The sequence below is a fragment of the Carassius auratus genome, chromosome 28 (assembly GCF_003368295.1).
Source record: "Carassius auratus strain Wakin chromosome 28, ASM336829v1, whole genome shotgun sequence".
NCBI lineage: Eukaryota > Metazoa > Chordata > Actinopteri > Cypriniformes > Cyprinidae > Carassius > Carassius auratus.
Window position 1 is genome coordinate 13,330,614 of NC_039270.1, and position 27,360 is coordinate 13,357,973.

At 37.5% G+C, this 27,360-nt stretch overlaps 1 protein-coding gene and 1 long non-coding RNA gene across 2 annotated transcripts in view; one reads left to right on the forward strand and one right to left on the reverse strand.

Moving 5' to 3' along the window:
* Positions 1-14,726, reverse strand: part of LOC113046848 (neurexophilin-1) — a 34,758-nt gene extending 20,032 nt beyond the window's left edge. Inside the window, exon 1 of the mRNA XM_026207904.1 lies at positions 14,209-14,726. Within this exon, the coding sequence (XP_026063689.1) occupies positions 14,209-14,262 (54 nt within the window). The 5' untranslated portion in view covers positions 14,263-14,726. The remainder of the gene's footprint in view (positions 1-14,208) is intronic.
* Positions 14,727-19,010: 4,284 nt separating this feature from the next.
* LOC113047633 (uncharacterized) lies at positions 19,011-26,646 on the forward strand. The gene is made up of 3 exons (XR_003276328.1): positions 19,011-19,386; positions 20,275-20,296; positions 26,263-26,646. It is a non-coding gene; the product is annotated as an uncharacterized LOC113047633 (long non-coding RNA).
* The last annotated feature ends 714 nt before the right edge of the window (positions 26,647-27,360 follow it).

Below are 27,360 nucleotides of genomic sequence, written 5' to 3' on the forward strand. Positions count from 1 at the left end.
CCTAGTGTGCGTCTAAACGTCTTGCCCCTCAACCCAAGTGGCATGTGCTCCTGTTGTATTGTAAACAAATGCTTATCAGAGATCAGAGAGATGCAGAGCAGGGCGACACGAGGAACAAGATTGAGGACCTTCCTCTTTAAAGCATGGCCTTGCCCCCTTTGCTGCATGTTTCCGGGGGGTGGGGTGTATCTGGGTTTGTGATGTAATGAACCTGGGAAGTAGCTTGTTGTAGTCCCTACAAGCTGTTTTTGTAGGCATCAAACTGCCAGAACTTTTTTTCTATATCTCCGCTTGCATTGAACTTTAAGGACCGCAACTTTACAAATATTGTTTATGCCCAAACAGCATTATAAAACACGAACTTACTCTAGTCTTCAGTGCCACATTATCCCTGAGAAATTATTTTGATATTTGAAACAGTTGTGCTCCTTAATATTTTTGTGAAACGATGGTACATTTTTGAAAAAGAAATATTTTTTGTAACGTTGTAAAAATCTTTACTGTAATTTTTAATAAATGTAATACTTCCTTTCTGAAGTAATTTTTGGTCCCTTACTCATCTTTCTTTTCCTATCAATGTCCTCTTATAAAAAGTAGATAAATTGCTTCATTGGGCAGGTTATGGCCTAATGGTTAGAGAGTTGGACTAGTAACCCAAAGGTTGCAGGTTCAAGTTTTGTACAGACAGGGCTTGTAGGTCGGGACAGTGAATGTACAGCGCTCTCCCTCACATTCAGTACCATGACTGAGGTGCAATCACCGAACCCCAGTGCTCCGGGTGTGTGTGTGTGTGTTCACTGCTGTGTGTGTGCATTTTCGATGGGATAAATGCAGAGCACTAATTCTGAGTATGGATCACCATACTTGGCCACATGTAACTTCACTTCACTCATTGTATTCCCCATTTGTAAGGCACTCTGGATAAATTAAATACTCTGTTACATGAATAAATGTACAGTAAAAATTAAAAAGCAAAACTGGAAAAAGGTCATCCAAAAATGATATCGTGAATAAAAAGTGATGTTATTGTAAATAGTCTACTCCAGTTTTATACTGCACAGTTTGCACATCAGACAATTTGTGTACTGTACACATACTGCAAAGACAGTATAGTGTGGCTTCCGAACATAGCCAGAGGGAGCAAAACAAGTGGAGAGAAGGTGGGATGAGCTGGAGGTAAAGCATCTCTGATAATGAAGAAGGGATCTGGAGAGCAGGCAGACGACATTCAAAGCCAGAATGAGACAGACAAGTGTAGAATAGAGAGTGGGAGCTGGGAGAAAGAGAACAATACAGGCAGTTTAGAGAAGAGTAGGGAGATGACCGGTGTGGGCCTGTCAGCTCCAGAGGCAATAAACAGGCATTTAAAGAGACAGGTACACAGTTTCACCCCAGCCAATTAAAAACAGACTGGCACAACATTCTACCTGAGTCTCTTAAAGGGACAGCTACAGTGCTCTACCGAGGCCAATTAAAGAGACGACAGCACCATTTTACTCAGCCGAGCTCAAGCAACTGCATCTGGGAATATATCTCTGATTCTGCTGATTTATCCGTAGGAGAATCTGTTACTGTTCTCAGTGCCACGAGGATCTGTATTCCTTGGGCTCTTGTCTGAAAAGGTTGGATAATGCCTTTCATAATCGCTTTACAATTGAGTAATGGGGTTTACTATAGCTTTCTAATTGAATATATGTCACAGACTAGGGTGTCATGAATGAAAAAAAAAATGTGCGTGTAAAATGTAGAAAATAGCAAACCTACCTTTTAGATTTTGGTTTACACAGCACATAAATATATGATTACATTTTAGACTAAATGTATACAAGCTTTTTTTTTTTTTGCTCCAATATTAAATATTTTAATGCTTTAGGGTCTAATTTTCTCCATACTGCATGCTTTTTCAGTTTTTATTGTGAAATACTGAAACAGGTTTTAATTAAATGTGTATGCCTATTTTCATATTGTTATGAAAAATGATTGTTTGAGGAGAAAAAGCACCCAGCATATAATAACTTGTCGTCTTTGAAGTGAATTTTTCAATATGGATTTAAATTAAGCTCCTATCAGAGGTAGGATTGCAGTCTGCTGTGGGTAACCTTTTAAAACAGCAACCTTATGGCCTCAGAGGGCTGAAATATTCCATAACGAGTGTGTGAGAGTGTGTAGCCGGCTCTGGCTCTTTGAATCACATCTCCCCTGGCAATGGTAGAACAGACAGATACACTATTACAGAATTTCAGACTGATAGCACTGGAAAAAGGGGTACATGTTTTTGCCTAGTCGTTTAAAGAAACAGGCACTGCAATTAATGTAATCCTTTCTGAAGGAAGGAGCATGTGTCCACTGACAAAATAAAGGAGTAGCTTTGCAACTTTTGTTATATACTTTTTTCAGAAGGCAACTTGGAATCGAGGTTAACTGTAAAAATGCCTCTGGTCTTAAAGAGCACAATGTACCAGAGCATGTTATTTTTCTCCTAATGTAACCAGTGCTGGTGAAGAATAATACTGATCAGTAATTTCATAGTTTTCTTTTCACAAACAAAGTCACATAACTGATAAAATCAAGGTTCGTCCGTTTTTTTTTTTTTTTTTTTTTTATCCAGTGATGTTCTGTGGTAATACTTTATTTTGGTTTTCTAAAGTGGAAATAAATCTGTATACATTTTGTTTGATTCAAAAATACATTGCATTCTGGAAATTACATTTGTTGCAAATCTATTTTAGTCTGTCTTCTTCTAAACCCAGTCCCCTAGTGGTCCTACATTTTTTACTTTATGATATCAGAATCAGTAACCTCATTACATTTTAATGCTTTTTGTGGAAGTCTCAACAAAGTAATTATTTTGTGACTGCATTATTTTCAATTAATTTAAAATAAGGGCCGAGAAATGTTCGTTCAATCAAAACACTCGTTCTGAGCATTTTCATTGACTTTCCAACCTGCTGTAGGCATAATTAGACAAATTAGAATGTCGTGGAAAAGTCCATTTATTTAATAATTCAACTTTTGTTCTTTTAAGTGTGATGATTTTTGCTCACATTTAACAAAACCCCACTAATTCACGATCTCAACAAATTTGAATATGGTGACATGCCAATCAACTAATCAACTCAAAACACCTGCAAAGGTTTCCTGAGCCTTCAAAATGGTCTCTCAGTTTGGTTCACTGGGCTACACATTCATGGGGAAGCTGATCTGACAGTTGTCCAGAAGACAATCATTGACACCCTTCACAAGGAGCGTAAGCCACAAACATTTATTTCTAAAGAAGCTGGCTGTTCACAGAGTGCTGTATCCAAGCATGTTAACAGAAAGTTTAGTGGAAGGAAAAAGTGTGGAAGAAAAAGATACACAACCAACTGAGAGAACCGCGGCCTTATGATGATTGTCAAGCAAAATTGATTCAAGAATTTGAGTGAACTTCAGAAGCAATGGACTGAGGCTGGGGTCGAGGCATCAAGAGACACCACACACAGACGTGTAGAGGAATTTGCTAAACCTTAGACAGCATCAGAGGCATCTTACCTGGGCTAAGGAGAAGAAGAACTGGACTATTTCCCAGTGATGGTCCAAAGTCCTCTTTTCAGATGAGAGCAAGTTTTGTATTTTATTTGGAAACCAAGGTCCTAGAGTCTGGAAGAAGGGTGGAGAAGCTCATAGCCCAAGTTGCTTGATGTTCAGTGTTAAGTTTTCACACTATGTGATGATTCGGGGTGCAATGTCATCTGTGCATTGTGTTATTTGAAAACCAAAGTCACTGCACCCGTTTACCAATAAATTTTGGAGCACTTCATGCTTCCTTCTGCTGACCAGCTTTTTGAAGATGCTGACTTCATTTTCCAGCAGGATTTGGCATCTGCCCAAAGCACTAAAAGTTGGTTAAAGGACCATATTTTTGATGTGCTTGACTGGCCAGCAAACTCACCAGACCTGAACCCCAGAGAGAATCCATGAGGTATTGTCAAGAGGAAAATGAGAAACAAGAGACCAATAAATGCAGATGAGCTGAAGGACACTGTCAAAGAAACCTGGTCTTCCACACCACCTCGGCAGTGTCACAAACTGATCACCTTCATGTCACACTGAATTAAGGCAGTAATTAAAGCAAAAGGAGCCCCTATGAAGTATTGAGTACATGTACAGTAAATTAACATACTTTCCAGAAGGCCAATAATTCTCTAAATGTTTTAATTGTTTTTTTTTTTATGTTTATTGGTCTTATGAAGTATTCATAATGAATTGGTGGGGTTTTGTTAAATGTGAATCAAAATCATCACACTTAAAAGAACCAAAGACTTAAACTACTTCTGTCTGTGTGCACTGAATTTATTTAATTCACGAGTTTCAAAATTTGAGTTGAATTACTGAAATGAACTTTTCTACGACATTCTAATTTATTGATGTGCACCTGTATCAGCATACCTCTGCACACCCTGTTCGCACAGACAGGATACATTATCAGTTCGTTCACACACACTGTGCAGACAGAGCGAGAATGAAAGGCAAACATCAACAACCTGATCTTTCTTCCTGGTGTTGTACTACTCTTATTAATGGTTTCTCACACTGTGAATGACACATATATTGAAGATATATTGAAGTAATGTTGTCTCTGGTCGTCTGGTGTGTGTGCATTCATGCATTCAGGAGGCGTGGCTTTGGACGCTTAGTATGAGAATCCAACTCTAAGGGCCCTATAATGCACTCACCGCAATGTGACGCAAGGGCGCAGCGCAAGTGTGTTTGCTAGTTTCAGTCCGATGCTGTTTGAATTTTCCTGTCCAGGCCCACGTCATTCATTTGTGCTCATTTGTGCACCCATGGGCGTGCTGGTCTAAAAAAGAGGTGTGTTCAGGCGCAGTGCTAGCGCAATGCTATTTTAAGGAGCTGAAAATAGACTGCGCCATAGACCAACTCAAACCTGGTCTAAAGTCTGGCGCAATATTATTTCTTTTTATTTAAAGAGCGTGTTAGTATAGGCGGGTCCGCATCATGTGTACACCCTGCTTATTAAACACAGGGATGCACAGCAGCACGCAAACATGACAAATATAAAAAATTAAAGGATTGCAAACCATAATAATTTTTTGTAGGCTAATTAAATATATGGCGTGTAAATAGCAAATCCGTCATGGCACGAGCGCAACTGGCTCTTAAAGGGAATGGAAGATGAGACTATGATTGGTTTATTGTACGTTACACCCCAAAATCACCCATTACTCATTAAGAGAATAGGGACAGTGGATTTGGACATGCTCTGAGTGCACCTGCGCCATGCGCTTTACACTTTGTGTTTAGATCGTTAAAACAGGGCCCTAACTGTGTAAATGGGAATGCATGAAATAGCATTACACCTCCCCTTTAAGGACTACTGTCTACCAGAAAGAGAAAATTACACCAGCCACAGCCTTTGAATCTTAGAAAGAAAGATATTGACAAGGCAGATCTCATGCTCTTTACAAATCTCCAAAGAGGAAGGTAGAAAATGAATCAAAGTAACTGTCAAGTGTATGTCAATAAGTCTGACAATATGTCTTTAATTTAGTGCTATGATTCAGTTGATAACCTCCTCTGAGCCTCTGAATGTCAAGGTACTGCGCACTGACAAACACGCACACACTGTATTATGTCCCGGTGGAAACACACTGCGCTGTTAACCTGAGTGTCAAATTAAGTTTGAATATTATGCAGAAAACAATATGTATGAGATGAGATTTTCATTTTCTAAATCACTCCATATAATTGAGGGAGAGGACGGGAAGCAGACAGGACGCAATGAAAACTACCTCTCTCTCTCTCTCTCTCTCTCTCTCTCTCTCTCACACTGTCTCCCAATAAGAGCCGTGTGCTCCTATGTTTCCTCAGGCTGTTGGATTGAAATCTCCATCTCTAATATGACATCAATTTTTAATTAAAGGCCCCAAATCCCACTCAGTGTTCACCGACACATTTATTTCTCTCTCTCTGCAACATACCTCATCCATTCACGCTGGGAGATTTTTCCTTCTGTTACATGATTAAAATCTGCAAACGGCTCTGCCCTTAGAACTAATTATTCCACACCAAGACAAGAGGCGCAAGGGAGGGAGAGAACACAAAGGGGAGAGAAAGGTAATTTCACAAGAAACAAGCCGTTTGACTCTTAATGAATAATTTATGCTGGCTTCAGTGGGGTCACAAGAGCCAAATAAGCAAAACCTTACGCCCACCCACAACTTCAGCCCCAGCTACTGGACAAACATCAGTCTCTTCCTTCCTTGTCCCTTTTTTTTACCATAGATTGTCTCACTTGAACTGACCATCTGAAAGGATTTGGATGGATTCAGGTTCAGCGATGCTTGTGGACCGAGGGCTAATTCAGTATTCAAGGCTAGATGGTGGTGCCTGAATTGGCTATCAAATTTTTGCATTATGCCGTATTGACAGAGTGAACGTGCGTATGGGTGCAAATCAGCACAATCTGGTCTGTGATAAGTGAGGCAGGTATAGATGAGCCGGGAAGAGTAAAGTGGGCTGGGCATGGTGAGAGAAATAGTTTGTGTTAGCAGTGCCATAATTGTTAGGCTCTTTTCTTACGGGGTGATTGGTTGGCTGGTTGCAACACTTTTTTTGATTGGGTTGTGAACAACAAAACATTCCATATCTTTTGTTTTTGATGCCAAAGGTTGTGCATCTAATTATACTCAAACAGGTTCTGTAGCATCCTTAGAAGTCAGAAAAAAAGACATAAAAGAAGCAAAGAAAGACAATATTGTCTAAATGAAATGTGTTCACTTGCAATTACAGACTGTGTGCTATTTAAACATTGTCTGCTAAGAGCATGAAAACAATCAAAACGGTAAACAATTATATGTAAATTGTCATATGTACTCTGTTATGTTAATTTTGCACATTCCGTCTGATCCTTGAAGCAAAGCTAATTGAGAGGCACAGTTCATTGTATCCATAAACATTTTGGGTAGCACTTTATTTTACAGTCCTGTTCCCCATGTACATACTATTATAGTAATTACAATAACTATGTAATAACTAGGTACTTACCTTGAACCTACCCCTAAACCTAACCCTTCCCATGTAGTTACCCTGTATTACCAGAACTTTCTTAGATAAATGCACTGTAAGTACACTATAAGTACATGTAAGTACACGTACTGTAAAATAAAGTGCGACCACATTTTGTCCTAGACTCGATGGATTTTAGCAACGACCCTGTGAGTGAAGTAGGGTGAAGGCTGGGTGATAAAGGGTGAACCTCTAAGATCCGACAAGGCTATGTGTGGCAGCGGTGCAAGACAGTCTAATGGGAGAGGTTTGATTCTATGTCATCGACACAAACACCATCCTAAACTACATCTGTTCTCTCTCCCTTCCTCCACGGCTGAGAGCACAGCTGATGCCCAGAGTAATGGGATTCTCCATAGCACTATAGGACAGGCTCTAACAGGCAGTTTAGATCTCATCTATTTGACCCCATTTGCACTTGTTAGGATCATTCATGGGACGCAATGAGAATCAGAGAGGGAGAGAGAGATGCAGAGAGCAGGAGAAAAAGAAGGGTGGGGAATGAAATTGTTTAACCGACTCCTTTGATAAATTCTCTAGTAAGAAAAGTCCTGTCTGGTATTAAGGGATGACTCTAGGAGTGATACCATTTCAAAGGAAAAGTATGGTGAACATGATAATTTTAGTGCTGTTTCAAGATTTTATACCACTCAGGGAAGCCTGAAGAACATCAACCACATTCTGTTATATTCTAGGTCTGAATGAGACCATGCTCTCCACATCTAATAGCTAAAGTCAAGGCTGATTTTAAACTTATTTCTGAACTACAGTATGTCTATTCAAAATCCTACTGACATATTTTAAGCAATTTCTATTAGAAAATATTTAACATTTTAATTAAATACTAGTCTTAATATTTTCAAACTGTCTTTGTTAGCGGCCTCAGAGCGAAACCTTGACAGCTCACTAAGTACTTAAGGATTTTAGGTTTCAAGAATCAAAATCAAAGTGGACACCATGGAGGAACAATAAGAAAGCAGTATATAACTGTTTTCATCCAGCCTTGAAGGATTCGCAAACAGATGCCTGTGTTACACCCTAATGATGTCAGCAGATGCCTTTGTCACACCCTGATGAGGTCACTGCAATGCTCTGCTACTACAATAACCATCTGTCTACTCTCACAGATGGTGACAGATGTCCTTGCTTCAAATAAACTGGATGTAGCACTGTGTCCATGAAGAAACTCATCTTTGCCCCTCTCTACAAGTCTGTTTCTGCCTGGGGAAACTATTTGAAGTGCAAAACCTCCTCAGACACAAACAAATCTGTCCTGCTTTCCAAGTCCATTATTGGTCCAGCAGTTCATTTCTTTTAGATGAAAACTGATTGCTCTGTGTATTGATTAACATCCACCCGGGAGGTAAACCCTGAAGCATAATTTGAAGGTGTTTTTGAATCAGCAATACCGTTAAAAGCCTGAAAATGTACAAATCTAATTATTTTCCTTAATGCATGAAAAAAATAAAAACATTTACATTTTATTTTATAAACTGTCAAGTTCTTGTAGTTGAACACAATGCATTTATAGCATTTATTAATCTTATTAATTCATAATATTCTAAATGTAAACTGCATTTTCAATTAAACATTTATTTTTATTATTATTGAACTAACATTAACACTAAGCAAATTGGAATAAACTAACATTTAATTGAAGTATAATATCTTATTTAACATTTAAAGAAAATCAATAAATCTACTGTAAAATGGTGCATTGATAGTTAATAAGATTCATATAATTAGTTCACATAATTCATAATTCACAGACCAATGTTAATGTAAAGAACATTAGTGTTACTGAAATTATGAATGTTTGTATGTGTGCAGACACTTTTATTCTCTTTCTCTACCTGTCATACATGTGTTATTTCTGTCTGGTTATGTTTATCAATGAGGAAACACATCAGATAGAAATTGAAAACTGTATATGATTGTAATGTCAGTGATTTTCTGACTATGATATTCATATTTGAAATGCTAGTTGTTTCAAGCAGATGGTTAACATTAAGGCCAGATACTCATTTGAGTACATGAGCACACACATTTTCAGGTATCACTGCATTTAAAAACAAAACAATCAATGTTGCTATATAAGTACATGTGGTATTCTCAGTGTTGTTGCAATGGGTGTAAATCAGGCTTTACCTTTAACAGCCAGTTTGCTATGTCAGGTAACCTGCTCTCATGATATATCTGTCTGAACAGCAACACATCTGGTTTAATGTCACAGACATGAAATGACAAAGGTAACTCTGTCGCCCCCTTGAGTACTGAGGCTTTATTATTATTAATATATTTTTTTTTTTTTTTTTGCCACCACAGTGACCCAAGAGCACTTGAACTTGCAGTGCATTTTCTGTGTTGTGTGTTTACGGCCTTAATGTCATAGCCTTATAATCAAATCTACCTCTTGCCTTTTATGTTTAGTGTAATATAACAATGCTCACTAGCACAGAGATAGTGTCAATTAAGCAGTGCTTCAATATTTATATAATGACATTTAACTGAGATATTATTAGGTGTTGACAGTAGGGCTTAATAATGTATGCATAGAAGCTGTGCTATTTTAGTTGTCCTGTTGTTTCTCTAGTTTATCTTTAATAGGGAAACCCTGCCATATCAATGATGCCCATTTCTGGGATAAGATGAGGTGGATGGGAAGCCTACAGTACATGAGCTCCACCAGGGGTCAGTCAGTCCATGCTAATACATAAAATCATCAGCATTTAATGCGTACCACACAGGTAGCAGTGTTTAAGATATGTATTTTACAGTGCCTTTTGGTAATTTGCTTTGTCTGTCTTGTTTGCCTGAGTGACTAACATGCCCTCTTACTGTCTCAAGATGAACTGTGGGTCAATCTAGGGGAGAGTTTACAGTTAATCTGACCAGACAAGGCAGCAGACCATGAGGGACAGAAGAGACGAGTCATTGGACAGGTGAATCAGAGAATATCGGACTGTTTATGGCACGCAAACAGAGCTTAAAACCTTGCAACACAATCACACTTGAAACACTTTACATAATGGCTTCAGGTCTATTCTGTCGGTCGCCGTGATTTTGTGAAGTAAGACATGTTCCTGGATCAACATCTTTTGATGATCCTGGATCAACATTTTTGTCCGAAAATATAGACTTAACCCAATCCCTAACCCTAAAATAATTTATTCCTAAAATTAGTGTGAAATGATATCTGATTAACAAGAGTGTAGAACCTAACCCTGATTTTAAGCATAAAAAAGATATTTCCTGAAAAGTTATATCTTAATTCTGATTGGTTGATTGGAATGTTGTTGCAGGAACATCTTGTACCTGGTGAAATCACGATTTAGCTTAAGAAGTATGACTATCCAATCAGAATGAGCCTGAAAACACAAATAACTTTCATCAATATTGGTTGCATGAATTTAATAAAAAGTGTTTGAATTGGTGTTTTACACCAGAACAAATGCATACACTTTAACAAACAGTCTTTTTTATCATTTTTGTGTATGCCAAAACCAAAGCTTACTGCACACGCCCAGACAGATGGACCGGAGTTGTCTGATTTTAATGTCGGTGTGTAGTTTATTTTCCCTCATGACTGTGTAGAAAGTGGACTGCCTGCTCTGAAAAATTACATCTTGTAACTGTATTAATTTAATGAGCTCATAATGAGAATGATGCTGGGCCAATATCATCAGCATAAACACGTTTAACATGGTAATTGCCTGCAATAAGCTCTTGACTGTATGACATTGTTCTGTAGAGAAATCACTTAAATCATCACAATCAGGAGAGAAAGAGGGTGCAAAAGATGACCGTTGATTCTGTGAGTGTTTAAAGAAGAGGAATTAATTAAATAAAGCAATTAATAATGTGTATGTATTTTTTATTTCAAATTATTGTTGTATTATGTTGTATTAGTTTATATTGTTATGTATTATTATTTTATACTGTTTCATATTTTATATGAATTTATATATTATTTTATATATATGTGTGCAACATATATCTGTTCAATTTGGTTATTTATTTTCAGTTTGTCTTTCAATCTCTCAGTCATTGATTGGATGGTGGCAGATTTAAGTGTGAGCTTGGGGCTTAAAAGTGGGGGTTTTAAAAAGACTGAATGATTGGAGAAATCAGACATACTGCGAAAGAGTGAAATCTGTCGTTTCACTTCAAGGAAGAATAAGTTGACTAAAAAACATTTAAAAAATGAAGCATATGCATGGATGAATCATTCAAAATAACATTAATAAGATGATGATCTTTTGTATTTTTAGAATTTATATTTATTGGCATCTTAAGTCTATATAGTGTGTACAGAACCAAACTGAAATAAAACAGGCAAAACATTGCTATGGTTTCAAGAGTAACTTCTGTATTCAGTACACACACGAAATGATAATTTAGTGGATTCGCTCCTTTAACTCTGCAATATGTATGCAGCCAGGTTTTAGATGTTTCTAACCTCATAAGCATCAGTTGATCGGTGGATTTTCTTAGATGCTAAACTCAGTCAGCTCATGGCACAGGCCATAGGTTTAATGAAAGCTCCTGTGATTAACTAGGCAAAAGCTTGAAGGCTTTATTAAAGCAGGCCCTTTCGTTTCAATAAAGCTGATGAAAATTAAGGTTGATTATTAATGAGCTCTACATGTCTATTAATAATAATGGCATAATAGTGTTTAATAAGGGATAATTTATTGATTGCTCTATAATTTATCACTGTCACACAGCAAATGAATTACCCATGATGCCCAATTGAGGTGTGAATGCGTAAGCCATTTTCTCGCGTCTGTCTCTCCCTCAGTTTTTAAGTAATGTAGCAGATAAATGACCTAATGCCGTAAGCTAAATTGGATAATTACATTATTAGTGTCTTCCTGATGTTATATATCTAAAGGTATGCACTGACAGCATTCTGCAAGTTACAAAAGGCAGACCGTGTATGGTATTTTAATTAAATTCCTTATAACCTTCACCTGTAATTTTATGAGTCTGCTCTTTTCCTGTTTCTTTTCTTGGCAGGGTTTTTTTTTTTTATATATCACTAAGGAAAAAAAATATCAACTTCGCTGTGATACATTTCTGTAAAAAAAATAAATAAATAAATGTTTGTTCTTTATTAAAATTTGCCAGGCCAGAAGATTGGTGATGCCCTGGTATGTGTGCTGTTTATTTCTCTCAGGACTGCCCTCCTCCAAATCCAAACCTGGTTTAGAGATTTAAGGGCATGTGACCTTATTAAATTTCTTCTCACTGGCAGCCCCTTCTCAGTTAATTACAAGTAGGTGTTTTGTAATTAATCTAGGGAAGATTTGTCACGGTTATTAGTTGTCCGCCCCCTTTCGAAATGGACAAATGTTAGTAGCCAAATGGGAGGCTTTAGAGCAGGAAGCTGGATTTGTACTAATGCAACATCCTACCGAAAGTTCCAGTATGTGGCATAATTTAACTGCAAATAAAGCAATGCTTGTTTGTTGTTTCGATTTTTAATTCTGATATGCTTCTTTTTTTGCCACTTTAATGGCAGCATTTCGTATCCCTTGAGAATACAAGAGGATTAAAACGTGTCAAAGAAGAAGTCATGAATTATTCCAGCTACACAGCAGATAATTGTAACACAGGGACTGCTAGAGGGGGATTAAATTTAGACTGCGGGTGTTAAGCTATAACACCCTCACAGCAGGTGCATGAAAAACAGGCAGCCATACACAACCTTTGCTCTAACAGATACTCTGGCATATTTTACCCATTGAGATCAGTTATAGGTACACCAAGGTCAGTGTAAGCTCTGTACAGTGTGCCAAGATTACAACTGAAACTGAGGACATCCTGCTCCTACAGGCATTCTTCATTCTTCAACAAAACTTGGTCTATAGGATTGTTAGAGTACCATCTGTCTTATTCACAAAACAGCCATGCAGGAGAGCCATGGATATTTATAGTAATATTATTCATAAAATTGCTTTTCTTATTGTAGTGACCAAAAAATTGTAAAATGATGTTTCAGATATCATCCATTCACACATCCCAAAACTTTTAATTAGAGTTAGGCCTCCCATTAATTATGTGCCTTAGTTCACTTAAAACGAAGATTATTTTTTTTTACATATAATCTAAAAATCGTATTTTTAGAAATGGAAACATTTTCACAAAATGCCAAATTTTTGTTTTGGTCTATTTAAAATATAGGAAAGGTCAGGAATTTTAACTTTGGTCTCCTCGCGCTGTGAACAGCAACTTCATAATTATTTTTAATATAATTAATAATCTTATCTTCAAGTTTATATCAGATTGTGTCACACCACTTGTCTTTGGTCTTGTCTATGCAGATTAGAGTATGTGAGTGTCATGGAGTTACGTTTTTATAAGTCTTTATAATTTTTTATAATAACTAGTTTTTTTATTTGTTTATTTTAACATGATTGTTTAAATTGTTAAAATGGAAAACCTGTGGAGTGGAGTGATTACAGACTCTCAGGTGCTCTGTTCCACTCACACACACTGTTCCAGGCCAGTTTTCCTTCTGTGATTTGATTATTAAAAGACAACTAACTTTTTATGGTCTTTCTGGGGTGAAACTAGCTTTTTTTAATTACTCGTATTAAAGATGTTGTTTAAAAGCATTATCACACTCACAATTGTGCTGTAGAAATTATTATCAGGACTCTCACTCATGTGATAGGCTGCTTTTAAAGTATTTTGCACAAAAAGTTTTTAGAATAGTTACATTCTTTGTGTGTCTACCTAGGGCTCCAGGTGAGCCTCTACTGTCACCGTGCCCCCTCGAAAAATCAGCATCGCGACGCCTCTCGCTTTTCTCACCGGAGCTGCTCTTTCCCTCTCTTCTCCTCTCTCCACACACTCACACAGAATGGGCATGGGACCCCTTGCGCGCGAAGCGAACCGTGACGTTCAAAAAACAGTCAATACGCGCTCGAGCGAGTCCACCCTAAACTCCCGCCCTCAAGTGTGAAGCGCGAGCGCACGGCGGGAAGACGTTAACGGTCACCCCTTGACGCGCAGGTGACGGCTACTTGAAGCGCACCACTCAACCGTTGACAAAGACGCCGTTCGGTTCAATAAACGCAAGACTGAAACTTAACATCACCCCTTAGACCTCACATCACCCCCCTGGCCGCTCACCAAGCAGGCTGTCCCGTTGAGGAGCAGCAGGATGAAGCCGTGGTCGGAGCGCATCTCGTCGGTGTCCTACTGTCGACAGCTCTCCGTTCAAGAAGACGCGGTTCCTCCGGTACCGTATCCAAAACAGCTGAGACCCGGTCCCATGTCCAACAAAAAGTCAAACCCGAGCTCTTCTCTTATGGGAATCCCACCTGCGGTCTGTCACGGTAAACTCCGCTACTTGGAGCGCGTCACATCCAGAGGTGTGTGGAAACTGTCAGGACACTTCTTCGCTGCCATCTGCGCACACTTTGCTCCGTGTCGTGTTGCTGTGTGAGGGGAATCATCTCCGTTATCCGCGCTTTTATGTGCTGGTGACGGTTAGGATCCCAGTGCGCGAGCCTGACCGGAGCGCAAACTCCTCGAGTGTCGCACATATCAGGGCTCCCACACGGAATGACGTTTTAAACCCCCCTCTCTCTTTCTCTCTCCCTCGTCAGAACCCCCAGTCTATCTCTCTCTCTCTCTCTCTCTCTCTCTCTCTCTGTCTCTGTCTCTGTCTCACTCTCTCTCTTATTTTATTTTATTGCTTTTTTTGACATGACAGGATTGCCAAAGCATTGACTATTGCATGAACAAAGAACAAATAATGTCTATATAAGACATAAAACAAGAATAGATCTAGTAGATAGGTAGATAGGTTAAGGTTAAAAGAATGTTGTTTTATGTTGTCCTCATGTCATTTCAAACCTCTCTTTCGCCCTCAGTCACCATTCGCTTTCATTACAGTATTTCCCCCTCCACTGAGAGTCAATGTTTACTGAGCCTTTTCACAGAAAAACTAAATAAACGTACAGGTTTTGAACGATGTTGAGGTGAATAAATTGCTATTTTGAATGTTTTTGGATAACATATCTCTGTAAATTGATGATGGGTTGATAAATGACTGATATGCACCTTGTTCCAGGAACATGTCCTTCTCGCAGCGTGCTGACGGCTGGAGCGTCACAGGTCATTAAACCTGATGCCAGGGGTACCTTGCCACAAGGTACGGGCTATTCTTATTGGTTTGTCTGCATCAGTGCACCTCTGTTATCTGTTTTGGATTATTTGTCTCTCATTTTGTCACCAAAGATGCTCTCCCTCCACCTAACTGGTAATTGGCCCTAGGAGAGGCCTACTGTGCCTATTGCGATGGGATTTGTTTAGCTTTATTGATTGGAAACAGCCCGATATCCTCTGCCTTACTATGTGAGTCTAATATGAAATCAGATCACGTGAACCAGAGCCAACTGAGAGCACTTGCTTGATTGCCACACTTTTGTTTTGAGCCATAATTTATTTTCTTATCCTGTTTTTTTTTTTTTGGGGGGGGGGGGGGGGGGTTAATTTCTCTCTGTTAAACATCATTAATTGTCCCTTCGTTTTGTCTTTTTTCTTCTTTCCATTTTTTTACTTTTTCGATCTTCACATTTTGTGACACAATCTCCAGGGTTTCAATCAAAGGATTTGACCCTTAGCCCTCTTGCCATTCCATTACCAAGAAAACACACTTCCGCTTAATCATTCACGCACACACTGCTTTAAAGCTCAATATTAATATCTGACAGGGGATGTACAGTGACCTCAGAGGGTCAAAGGTCACTTTCCAGCTGTTTCTTAGCGTACACACACAGAATATTATAGCAACAGACTTAGTAAGCCATTTCTTCCCCTAATCAGATGTTTCCTCATAAATTATGTTTAATAGAGAGTGATAAAACATACACATACTTTTCTTCCGTAAAAATGTTTGCATTGCTATTTGCAGTGAGATATTTTGGGGTGACTGACATGTCCAGGTTATAATTCACCCCATAACTAAATAATACAATTATTTGTATCATGGTGGTATTGGCTGTATTTGCCTTTATAGATTAAAATAAAAACACCTTTACATTCAGGCTACAGAAAATAATGTGAGTTTCAAAAAAATAAAATAAAAAATAAAAGTCAAACGTTTAAACGCATGACTGTATTGAGAATTTGAAGGGGAAGATTTGCTTCATGCTTCATGGATATGTCACATTTTCTATCCATCTTATTAGTCATAAAACATGCTTAATTTTCTTATGGAGTAGAAACTACGCAGTTTACATAGAGATTATACTTCTCTATTAATAGATTTTTGAGGAAATGTGAACTAGACATGTTTTTTTCTTTTGTTACTAAATCAACCTCTTCCTCAGTATTCAAAAGTAATTATGCATAAGGATGATGTTACAAACCATGCAGTGTGTGTATGCGTGTATCAGTGATTGAAAGAAATAGTGTTGTGTTTGTGTGTGTCTATGAGCCTGCATTAGTGTAGGGATCAGGACTGAGGGCGTTAGTGGCTTTATCTTCTTTCACACTGCTAATGTCATTTGAGTGAGCTGTGTAGGAGACAGCGGGTTATCCAACGAGGAGACAACTGTGCAATGCAAGTTATGAACATGTTAGAAAGGACACTAGCCCCATCTTGTGTTGAGTTTTGTTACTTCACCCAACAGCCGTCTTACTGCTTCACTGCTCAGCACTCTTAAAGGTTTGAGGCTGCATAAAAAGCCAGCGAGCTTAAGAGATGACACTAGTCAATATTTTATGAATACTATGCATATATCTCTATAGAGATTAATTCACAACTCTTATCAGATGCCATTTTAATAGTTTCAACCAAAAGTAGACTAAGATTTGTCAGATACATGGCTGTGTATATTTGTACTGCCTTCAAACAGCATCCAGATGAAGGTATCTTAATACTGTAGATAGGATCTTATGTGAACATTATATTCAGATGTCTCTCTTCTTCCATTTTTCTTTCTTGGGATTGGTTTCTGTTTTAATTTTAGTTATGAGTACAACACATTTGCACATGCATTTATCTTGGTTTTATTTGCGAAGAGACATTTTTCACTTTTTAAATTAGAAGGTGTGTTTAACCTGTAGCAACTGAAGAGGGCACCATTGCTTTAAGAAAAATAGACCAGCATGTTCTCCATATGTTCTCCATAGTCTCCATGTCACTGTGTAAGTGGCTTGAAAGTTTAGTTTAATTCTGTTCTCAGCAGTTGACACAGCATGTGCTTTTTAAAGGTGGTTTGACATCAAACTGTAAGTGACATTCGCTCAGTTATTCCAGCTCAAATGATCTTGATGTTTTCACTCCCACTGATATGTCCCCCATGGCTGTTTTTTTTTTTCTTCCTCAGGGCGGAGATTGAAAAAAGCGAGAGAATGAGGCACCAAAGCACAGAGAAACAGGATATAAAGGAGAAAGGCAACCTGCCTGGGAGAATGAGGGTGGCCGAACTGCCATCAGTTTCAGAAACATAATCACAGCTGCCTCTTACTGTTCAGGCAAGTTCAATTTAACATCATCACTAAATCTACAGTGATACACACTCATTCTGAATCTCAACAGTGTAAGATGAGGAGAGGAAAAATGTAGATCACAAATGTAAACATAATCAGTGAGGAAAAAAATGCATATGATTGGTGTTTGTTTTGAGCTGTTACAAATCATGCAGAAATATACGATGCAATCCCCCAATCTCCAATTCTCCACATGAACAGCATTCACTCCGCTTGAGTACTGTTTGTGAAATGTTAAATTATGTTTAAGACTTTAGAGGTATAAAGAAGGAAGTAGATAACATCAAGAAGGGGACAGATGGGACAAAGAAAGATTACAAATCAAACCCTCAGCTTGAAAGACATGAGAGGTATGAAGATGAAGGATGAAAGCGCTGCAGCGTCAGTAAGAGGAGAGCAGGGAAGAAGGTACTAGAGAGCTGGCCTGCAGAGGTCGAGTTCACTTCTCTTTGAGCTCTAGAGGATCAGGCTTCATCAGTGCCTTATTCATGCTTTTTTTCTTTGTTTCATCTGCTGCCCCTTTTCTAAACGATGGCACAGAATGAAAAGAAAGGCAAGCATCCAGTTTTTCTCTTCACAAACAGTCTAACTGAGGTTGATCCATTTGGCTGCTTTAAATAGACAGACTCATTACAGGTGTATGTGTGAGGGAGCTGATTGTCAGACTGTAATTATTGCAGGAATGATTTGTCCTGGTTGCTGTCTGGCTATATTTACTCTGTAATGCAATTTGATATTTTGACAAAAAAGATACTGTTCAAATGTTTTGTGGCATTAATATATTTTCAAGAAAATAATATTTAAGAAACTGACATTGAATTGGCCAAAAGAGACTTTTACATTATTACAAAAGTTTTTATTATTATTATTATTATTTGTTATAATTTCATACAAATGCTAGTCTTTTTGACTTTCTATTCATCAATGAATTATGTGGAGTTTCCACAAAAATATTAAGCAAGCAGGACAACTGTTTTCAACACTGCTAATAATAAGAAATGTTGATAACTCTTTTGTTAATGCATTAATAACATTAACAATGAGCAAAACATTTTTTACAGTATTTATTATTCTTTGTCAATGTTAACTGTAATACAGCTGTTCCTTGTTACTTCAAGTTAGCTCAGGTCCATTAAATAATATTTATATTTCATTAACTAATTAATGCTTTAGAAATATTTGTACTTGTTAGTTTGATAACTAAAGATTATATATATATATATATATATATATATATATATATATATATATATATATTCTTGAGCATCAAATCAGTGTATTTCTGAAGGATCCCGTGACACTGAATAGTAGAAATGTCTGATTAAATTATTTTTAAATGTAATAATATTTGACAACATTACAGCTGTAGTGTATTTTTTGATTAAATAAATGAAGCCTTTGGCAGCATAACAGACTTCTTTCAAAAACTAAATCTCATAGACCGTCTTTTGAACAATAATCTATTTTTCCCCTTCTGTTCACGTTTACTTAAAACACAACAGACTACATTAATCCCAGATTAAGATGCATTTGGTATTGTTAAATATCTTTTTATTAGTAACTCACATGAACACCACTAGATGTGACCTTTTCTACTAGAATTAAAGCTTAGGTGTATAATTATTGCAATGCAATTGTAACCAAGTGGCATAGGTTTTCCAAACACTCCTTCTGTCTGAAATCTTTTTGATCTGAGAATTACTTATTTTGTCCTTTGTTGTATGCAACTGATTTTTTCTCTCTCTTTAATATACAAAGTATCTGACACCTGACCAGCGGAGGCTACAGGGGACCAGCATGGAATGGGTGTGTATTTTGTCTTCCCCCTGTCTCTTTCATTTTAAAGGAATTGTTTCCAGACACCGTCAAAGCCAAGCTCTCAACTCAGCAGTCTCCTCACCTTTTCACTCACACCACACTATCTTTCTCTTTGCTCTCTTCTCATCTATTCTTCAAAACTACCTTTCTTTTACTCGCTCTGGTGGCTGTCATTTAAAGAACACCAAACAACTTAATCAATATGACAATAAGCCATTAGACTCCAGCATTTATTCCAATGACTGTCTGTTGCTTGAGTCCGAATCCGACTGTGGGTTTGATGATGAGATGGGGCCAGAGGGGCAAGCAGGTCTGTCCTCTACAGCCTCTATTGATCTGAGCCTTAAATGGACTTCATCAGACTGCATCAGCATGCTTAATATAAGCCCACATATGCCCGCAGAAGACATAAAAACATAGAGATAAAACTACAACGTCGCCATACTTATTTCATTTGTGTCTGCCTGTCTGTTTCTGCCTGTCTCTGGCGCTGGCTTTCCCTTGGTTTTTTGCTCATTATACAGTTCATAAGTGTAGATAATACTTCATGCACGCTAATTAAAGATTATTCCATCTTATTCTGAGCCTGACAGCATCACTTGTCTGTTTATATGTATTGTATATATTGTAATTATATATTACATTCTCTCCATTTAATTATGTGCTTGTTTAAAAAGCCTTTGAGTTATCTAGAAATAAATGTCTATCATCTGTCCTCCTCAAGTGAAGTTTGTTCTTGATATCGAAATTTGAGAGAGTATAAACAATTATGGAGCATTGTAATGCCCTTATGGTCCTGTTGTGTCCTGTTTGATGCTTAAAACACTTCAGATCCAATTCATTGTGCTAATCATGTTCTCCTTTTGTGTTTTGCAGAAGAGATTTGAAGAACATTAAGGTAAGTAAATGATAAAAATTTTTAGATGAGCTATCTCTTGAAGTTAAAAATGTTCTGCTAGCATTTGTTCTGTTAGCATTTTTAACATAAGTAATGGGATCTCATGGGAGAGAGGCAGACCGCAGGTGTTTTGCTTTGCTGACAGAGATGCACACATGAAGAATAGCCGTTAGACATGCTTCGCTCTGTTGAAAGAGGATGAGAATCCTTTGATAAAGGTGAATGTGGAATCTATTGAAACAGTTCAGACCCCTGCCACAGACATACACACACACACACAGACTATGGCCTCCGTGGAAGTGTAATTTGAGAGGTTTCTGTGTATGTGAGTGTTTGTGTGCATTGGTCCCGCATCGCCCTTTTGCCACGATCAGGTTGAAACAGCCATGACCTTCTAAAAAAGGGTATACACAACTTAAAAAGCTGACAATTGAATTAGTGTTTTCATATGTCTAGGAGAAAGCAAAAACCAGGGCTTGTGATGGTTTGGTTACATATAGGTTCAAATACATCCAAAAGTCCAGACCCCAGTAATTTTCTCTGGAAATTTTACCAAGATCCTTTAAACATGAAGGTCATCTCTGTTCTTCATTTTCTGACTCGGTCATACTGTCAAAGATGTGGAACCAGACATAGTAGTCCTCATTAATACAGCAGTGATGCATGTTTAATGTCTGTCGATGAGGATAAATGGCTTTAAGAGACTTTGGTTAAAAGCGAGTGAATACACTTCATATAAAAATCAATAATCCCAGCTACTTATCTCCATCTGATGTGACTCATGCCGTTAAGGGCTATGGAGCCTGTTCTGGTGTTATCTCTAAATGATGCAGTTTGTTTGTTTATTTATTTAAAGATAGATGCTTTGGACAGGAGCATCTTCACAGTCATTTAGGTGCTTTATTATTAAGAAGCTTTTTTGTATTTTATTATTTTCATTTTATATTGTGTGCATTTATGTATTTGTGTGTTTCAGGTTAGTATGCACAGTTGGGTTTAGGTGCTGGGGTGTAGAGGGTGGAGAAAGAGAGAGACAGAGAGACTAATGGAATTCATAATTAAAAAAGCTTTTAGTGCAAGGAGGACCTCTGAGGTTGAGTGATCAGGGCAAAGCCATTTTACACACACTCACTTGCTCACATACAGACAGTGGATATAACTGTCCAATCATCGTATATATGCAGGTCTAAACAGAATCTGCATGCAGAACTTCTTGTTTGTTCACTTATGTAGTATTTTAAATAATTAATTATAAGTTTACCTATAACAGCCGTTGTAGTATACTTTGCTCCATTTAAGAATGAGCTTTTTATTGCCAGGCATGTTTACATAGACAAGGAATTAGTTTTTGTGACAGAAGCTTCCACAGTGTAACAGAATGACAGTAACAGAAAAAAAACTATATATATATATATATATATATATATATATATTTTTTTTTTAAAGAAAATATAACTAATTAAATAAGGAATAAAAATATACAAATTAACAATTGTATGTACAGATATATTATGTGCAAACTGAAATGTAGTGTAACACGTGCCACCCTAATATCTTTCAAGTTATTTTGTCAATGGACCAGTAAGTTCAGCAGTCTAGGTTCGTCCGAGGAGAGAGATGTGCGACAGCAGTGAACCACTCAGACACGGGGGTTGAGGTACGAATAAGAAAGATTATATTTTAACAGTGAATTAACAACAACAAAAAAAAACATTTTTGTTTCCTCACACTCAGTATACAATAACCTCAGTTAGTTGCATTCAATAATAAGGATTTGTACCACGTTCTTTTTCCCTTACAGACTTATAGCAATATAACTCATGAAAGTAAATTGACGTTTCCCTTCCGTTTTTCTACCTCGTTGATATCTAATTCAACAGGTTAAATTTTAAAGCAGTTTATCATTAATTTATAATCAACCTTTTCTTTTTTTAACTGTTCTGTTCCTAAATTTAAATCTTAGTTTAATTGTTCAGCGATTATTTACCCATAAACCTCAAGAAAGTTTCTTAAAGATATTAAAACACCCAATAAACAAAATTTTATTCAGTCTGAACACCTCAAAATTTAACAAGAGTCCACTGCTTGCAACAAACAAATCAGAATCATTCTTGGAGAAGGAAAAAAACAAAAAAAAACAGGCAGTTCATAAATTTAGTCCAAGAATCCAGGAAGTAATGAAATCCAATGTCTCTAAAGTCTAAAATTCCACTCCTACCATTTGAAGATGAACAAGTTCAACTTCGGTGCTCTTTCAAAACAGGAATGTTCTCAACTTTCAGCCAATGGGTGGCTCGCCAGTCCAAACTCCACCGTTACACGCACAGGAGAGAGTTGAGACAGTTCACGATCCAGGAAAAGGTTCACACTTCACTTGATCCGTATCCAGAACAGGCCACATGCAGTAGATGAGCATCAACAGAACATCACATGGAACAGCAAAGAGAGAGGAAAAAAAAAAAAAACTGGCCTTGAAAACACAAGGCAAAAAAAAAAATAAATAAAGAAATAATCAATCATCACTTTACAATGTATATACTGATTCAACACAAATTTCAAATAAACAATATACATTCATATACTTCTGTGTATGAAATTTCTTTGTACAAGTTTTTTCTTTTCCTTCTTTGGTATTTCTTTTTAACAATAAGCATTGCACTTTAATTTTATGCAGTCACTTGTATAATTTCTTTGTTTGACACACTAAGCATATTAACTATTGCTATTTCACAGGAATTACCATTACTGTTGTCTCTATTTCACTCTTAGGTCTGTTTCCATCATTTACACCACACCAAATAAATGGTTAATTTATGAAACACATTTTTAACAAAACCTTAACCCATATTGTAAAGGAAATAAAATGAAACCACATCAACTCACCAAGGAAACTCATTCAAATGTATATGGAAAATCCAGAAAACTCCCAATGATCCACGTTATAGAAGATATCACCCTCAGACACACCCTGCTTTTCTCTCAGTCCTTCATTAGAAATATGTATGTAAGATAATTTACATTAGCATTATGCTAACGCTAAAACTGCGCTACCAACATGCGTTAAGAACGTTACACGAGATAAATCAACTGGTTCTGCGGTTACAAAAATACTAAATTTTATATAATTGATGTATAACGATATAGGGATGTATTAAATTGATCTTACGTCATTTATTTTCAATTCTGAAGCACTAAATCTCTTGGATCAGCGACAGCCATCTGCTCTCCTCTCAAGTTCACGGAAAAAAAAGAAGGATCTGGAACGCGCGCTGCGTTCTAATTTGCCGCGATAGCGGAAAACGTAATGACGTCATTCAAAATGCAATTTCATTGGATGAGTTTATAATCCTTAATATAAATATATATATATATTTTTTTATAAAGATTTATGATTATAAATATATTATATTTAGGTCACAGATACATATTTAATCTCATATTTGCTTCATTATTCTCTCTGCTACTAACCACTAGTAACCCGGGTTACAGTAGACTAGGGTTAGAAATGTTGATTGTAAAATGTTCACGAGATGGATTGCCTGAGGAAAGAAGCTGTTCCTGTGTCTGGTCGATCTGGTGCTCAGACCTCTGTAGTGTTGACCAGACAGCAATAGTTCAAAGTGGAAGTGTGCTGGATTTGAGGGGTCCAGAGTGATTTTGCCAGCCCTTTTTTTCACTCTGGATAAGTACAGTTCTTAAATAGATGGGAGGGTTGTACCAGTGATTCGCCCAGCAGTCCGGACTACCCTCTGTAGTCTTCTGAGGTCAGATTTAGAAGCTGAGCTGAACCAGACAGTTATTGAAGTGCAGAGGACAGATTCAATGATGGCAGAGTAGAACTGTTTCAGCAGCTCCTGTGGCAGGTTGAACTTCCTCAGCTGGCGAAGGAAGTACAACCTCTGCTGGACCTTTTTAACTATGGAGTCTATGTGAATGTCCCACTTCAGATCCTGAGAGATGGTGGTGCCCAGGAACCTGAATGACTCCACTGCAGTCATAGTGCTGTTCATGATGGTGAGTGGGGGGAGAGCAGTGGGGTTTTTCCTAAAGTCCACAATCATCTCCACAGTTTTGAGCGTGTTGAGCTCCAGGTTGTTAAGACTGCACCAGACAGCCAGCTCTTTATTCTCCTGTCTGTAGGCAGACTCGTCACCGTCCTGAATGAAGCCGATTTAATGCACATTCAAATCTGTTCCACAGGATTCTGCAGATTTTCCTGCAAATTCAGTACAGATTATTTAAAAAAAAATCGAAATCTTCACCAGATGTCGGTAACAACCCAAATAATCCATCCTTACAAACAAAACTATCTTAATTTCTGGACTTTTGTTTGTTTTGTTTTGTTTGTATGTATGTATTACTTGGGTTGTTACCAACATCTGGTGAATATTTCAAGTCAACAGCACCTTTAGAAATATATTTAATGGGAAAAATGGTGACGTGTTCAATACTTATTTTTTCCACTGTATTTAGCATGTTGTTGTGTGTGCTTGTGCATAGGCGGAGGATGAACCAACTCCAGGGTAAGGCTAAAAGCAGCCAAATCTATTAAATACAAACATCGTGTCTTTTTAGGCAAGAGCCAGGGTGTTATCTAGGCTAATAAACTATGTTTAATGGGACTGAATTTTTTACAATTATTACAATTTAATTAAAACATTAGAAATGAATAATAATAATATAACGTTTCCTTTCCACAGTTATTCAAACTGTGAATAAATTACACACGCTCCACCTGTGTTTGCGAATCTGTATGTTCTTTTTTTGTAACAATACGGTATATACTGTGGTTGCCAAGTTAACATTTGAAAGTGCCACATATGCGAAGTGTGGCTTTCCGTGCTTTATACGTATAACTGCAAGAAATTGTTAAAACTTTTGTATGTTATTAGCCAGAAATATTTTAAACCACTAATGAAGAGGCACTGTTTATTTGCGGATGAGTGGATGGTTTAAGCAACTGTATGTTCAGAGACTTAGGTAAGTCCCCTTACCTGAATTTCTAGACAGATTTCAGCCATAAGCCTCAATTGCAAAATCATTAGAGAATCAGGAGGATGTCGCTATACAGCAGCAGTGGGGGAGCATTAACTGCCCCAGGAACTCATTCCCTGCTAAAGCAAAAATTTATGATGCCATTTTTTGTCTGATTTTATTGCTGATTTGAAATATGTTATTGAAACAGAATCTCAGTTTTGGAGATTTTGGTCTTTCCTCATTCGTGTAGGAGGAGGTTGTATTCAAGAGCACCACTATTGATTTGTTAAAGGGGATATAAACATTGTTGCCAACCTTTGATGATATGATACACTATAAGCATTTTATTGAAAAACAGGAAACATTACATTAGCAATGAATGAATGAAATAATGAATGAATGAATGAATGAATAGCAATGTGTAATTTAGTTTACAGTTTAAAATTATGATTTTGATTATTATTTTTATGTAATGAATGTTCACTCCTTTTTGCACCAAAGGTTGCTCATTCATGTATACTGTTACCTACTATACATAGCATATTCCTGCATAGTTGGTTTGAAAGTGCAACGTTATTCCATGAATTTGCATGCCAAAATGTGGTACTGCATCACATGACAGGGAGAGAATGTCTGAGAAAAATTTCAGAGGCAGTCCTTTAATCCGTCATCCCTCCTCTGTTCTTAATTGGTGAGTGTGACAGACCTCTGACAGAAGAGACAAAGATTTCTGTAAAAACAGTCAGCAGATGTTGTTTTAAGTAGACTAGTGGGATGCTTCCTTATATTAAATCAAGATCACTGATTTTCAGTACCTACTCCACAAGTAAACGCTACGGAATTACTACTTTATCTCCTTCTAAGTTTTGACATTGGTGCAAACTTTTTGACATCAGACTTGTCATAGCCATGTATGCAACCATAACTTAACCATGTATGCATTTCAACCAATAGTTGTTCACACACACATACCATAAATGTTTTAACAGTCTACATGTAGGCCAGGATTTCTTTTCTCCTTCTGTGCTGCGGATCATGGCTCTTTTCTTCTCTCCATCAATGCAAGAAGCACCTCTGCTAGACCTGTTCTTTATGATGGCAGCTCTCACCTGTAGACTCTTGTGGAAGTCTTGTGTGTTCCGATTGCATTCTGTGCTGGAATATCTGATATTCTCTGTCCTTCATACAACATCTGTTTGCACTTATTCTGTATTGTGCTTAATTTGCATTGATTATGTTTTCCAAGTGAAAAGTTTGTGAGCTTCTAGAAATATGGATAGAAAGTGGTACACCAGAGTGTGAAAGACAAATTTGCTGAACTGTTTGACAGCTTTGAACTGAATAAATCTATAAAGCATCAATGACCACAGGAAGAACATGCTGTTACACCTTGAATTCAATTTTAAATAAATTGCGGTCTTTTGAACTTTTAATTAAAGGGGGGGTGAAATGCTATTTCATGCATACTGAGTTTTTTACACTGTTAAAGAGTTGGATTCCCATGCTAAACATGGACAAAGTTTCAAAAATTAAGTTGTACGTTTGAAGGAGTATTTCTGTTCCAAAAATACTCCTTCCGGTTTGTCACAAGTTTCGGAAAGTTTTTTTCGAGTATGGCTCTGTGTGACGTTAGATGGAGCGGAATTTCCTTATATGGGTCCTGAGGGCACTTCTGCCGGAAGAGCGCGCGCTCCTGTATAGCAGAGCACTGAGAGCACAACAGACTTCACTGATCAGAGCGATTTACTGATCAGAGCGAGAGCGTCGCGAAATGTCACAAAAGGAGTGTGTTTTTGGTTGCCAGGGCAAGACAACCCTGCACAGATTACCAAAAGAGAAACAGCATTAAGGGACCAGTGGGTGGAGTTTATTTTTACAGAGCATCAACGGAGTTGTGCAAGTGTTTTTGTTTGTTCCCTGCATTTCGAAAATGCTTGTTTTACAAACAAGGCCCAGTTTGACGACGGATTTGCGTATCGTTTATTTCTTAAGGATGATGCAGTCCCAACGAAAAAGGGTCACGATCGTGTGTTGGAACCGCATGCGGTGAGTAAAACTGCTTCAAATATCTGTGTTGTTAACTTAGC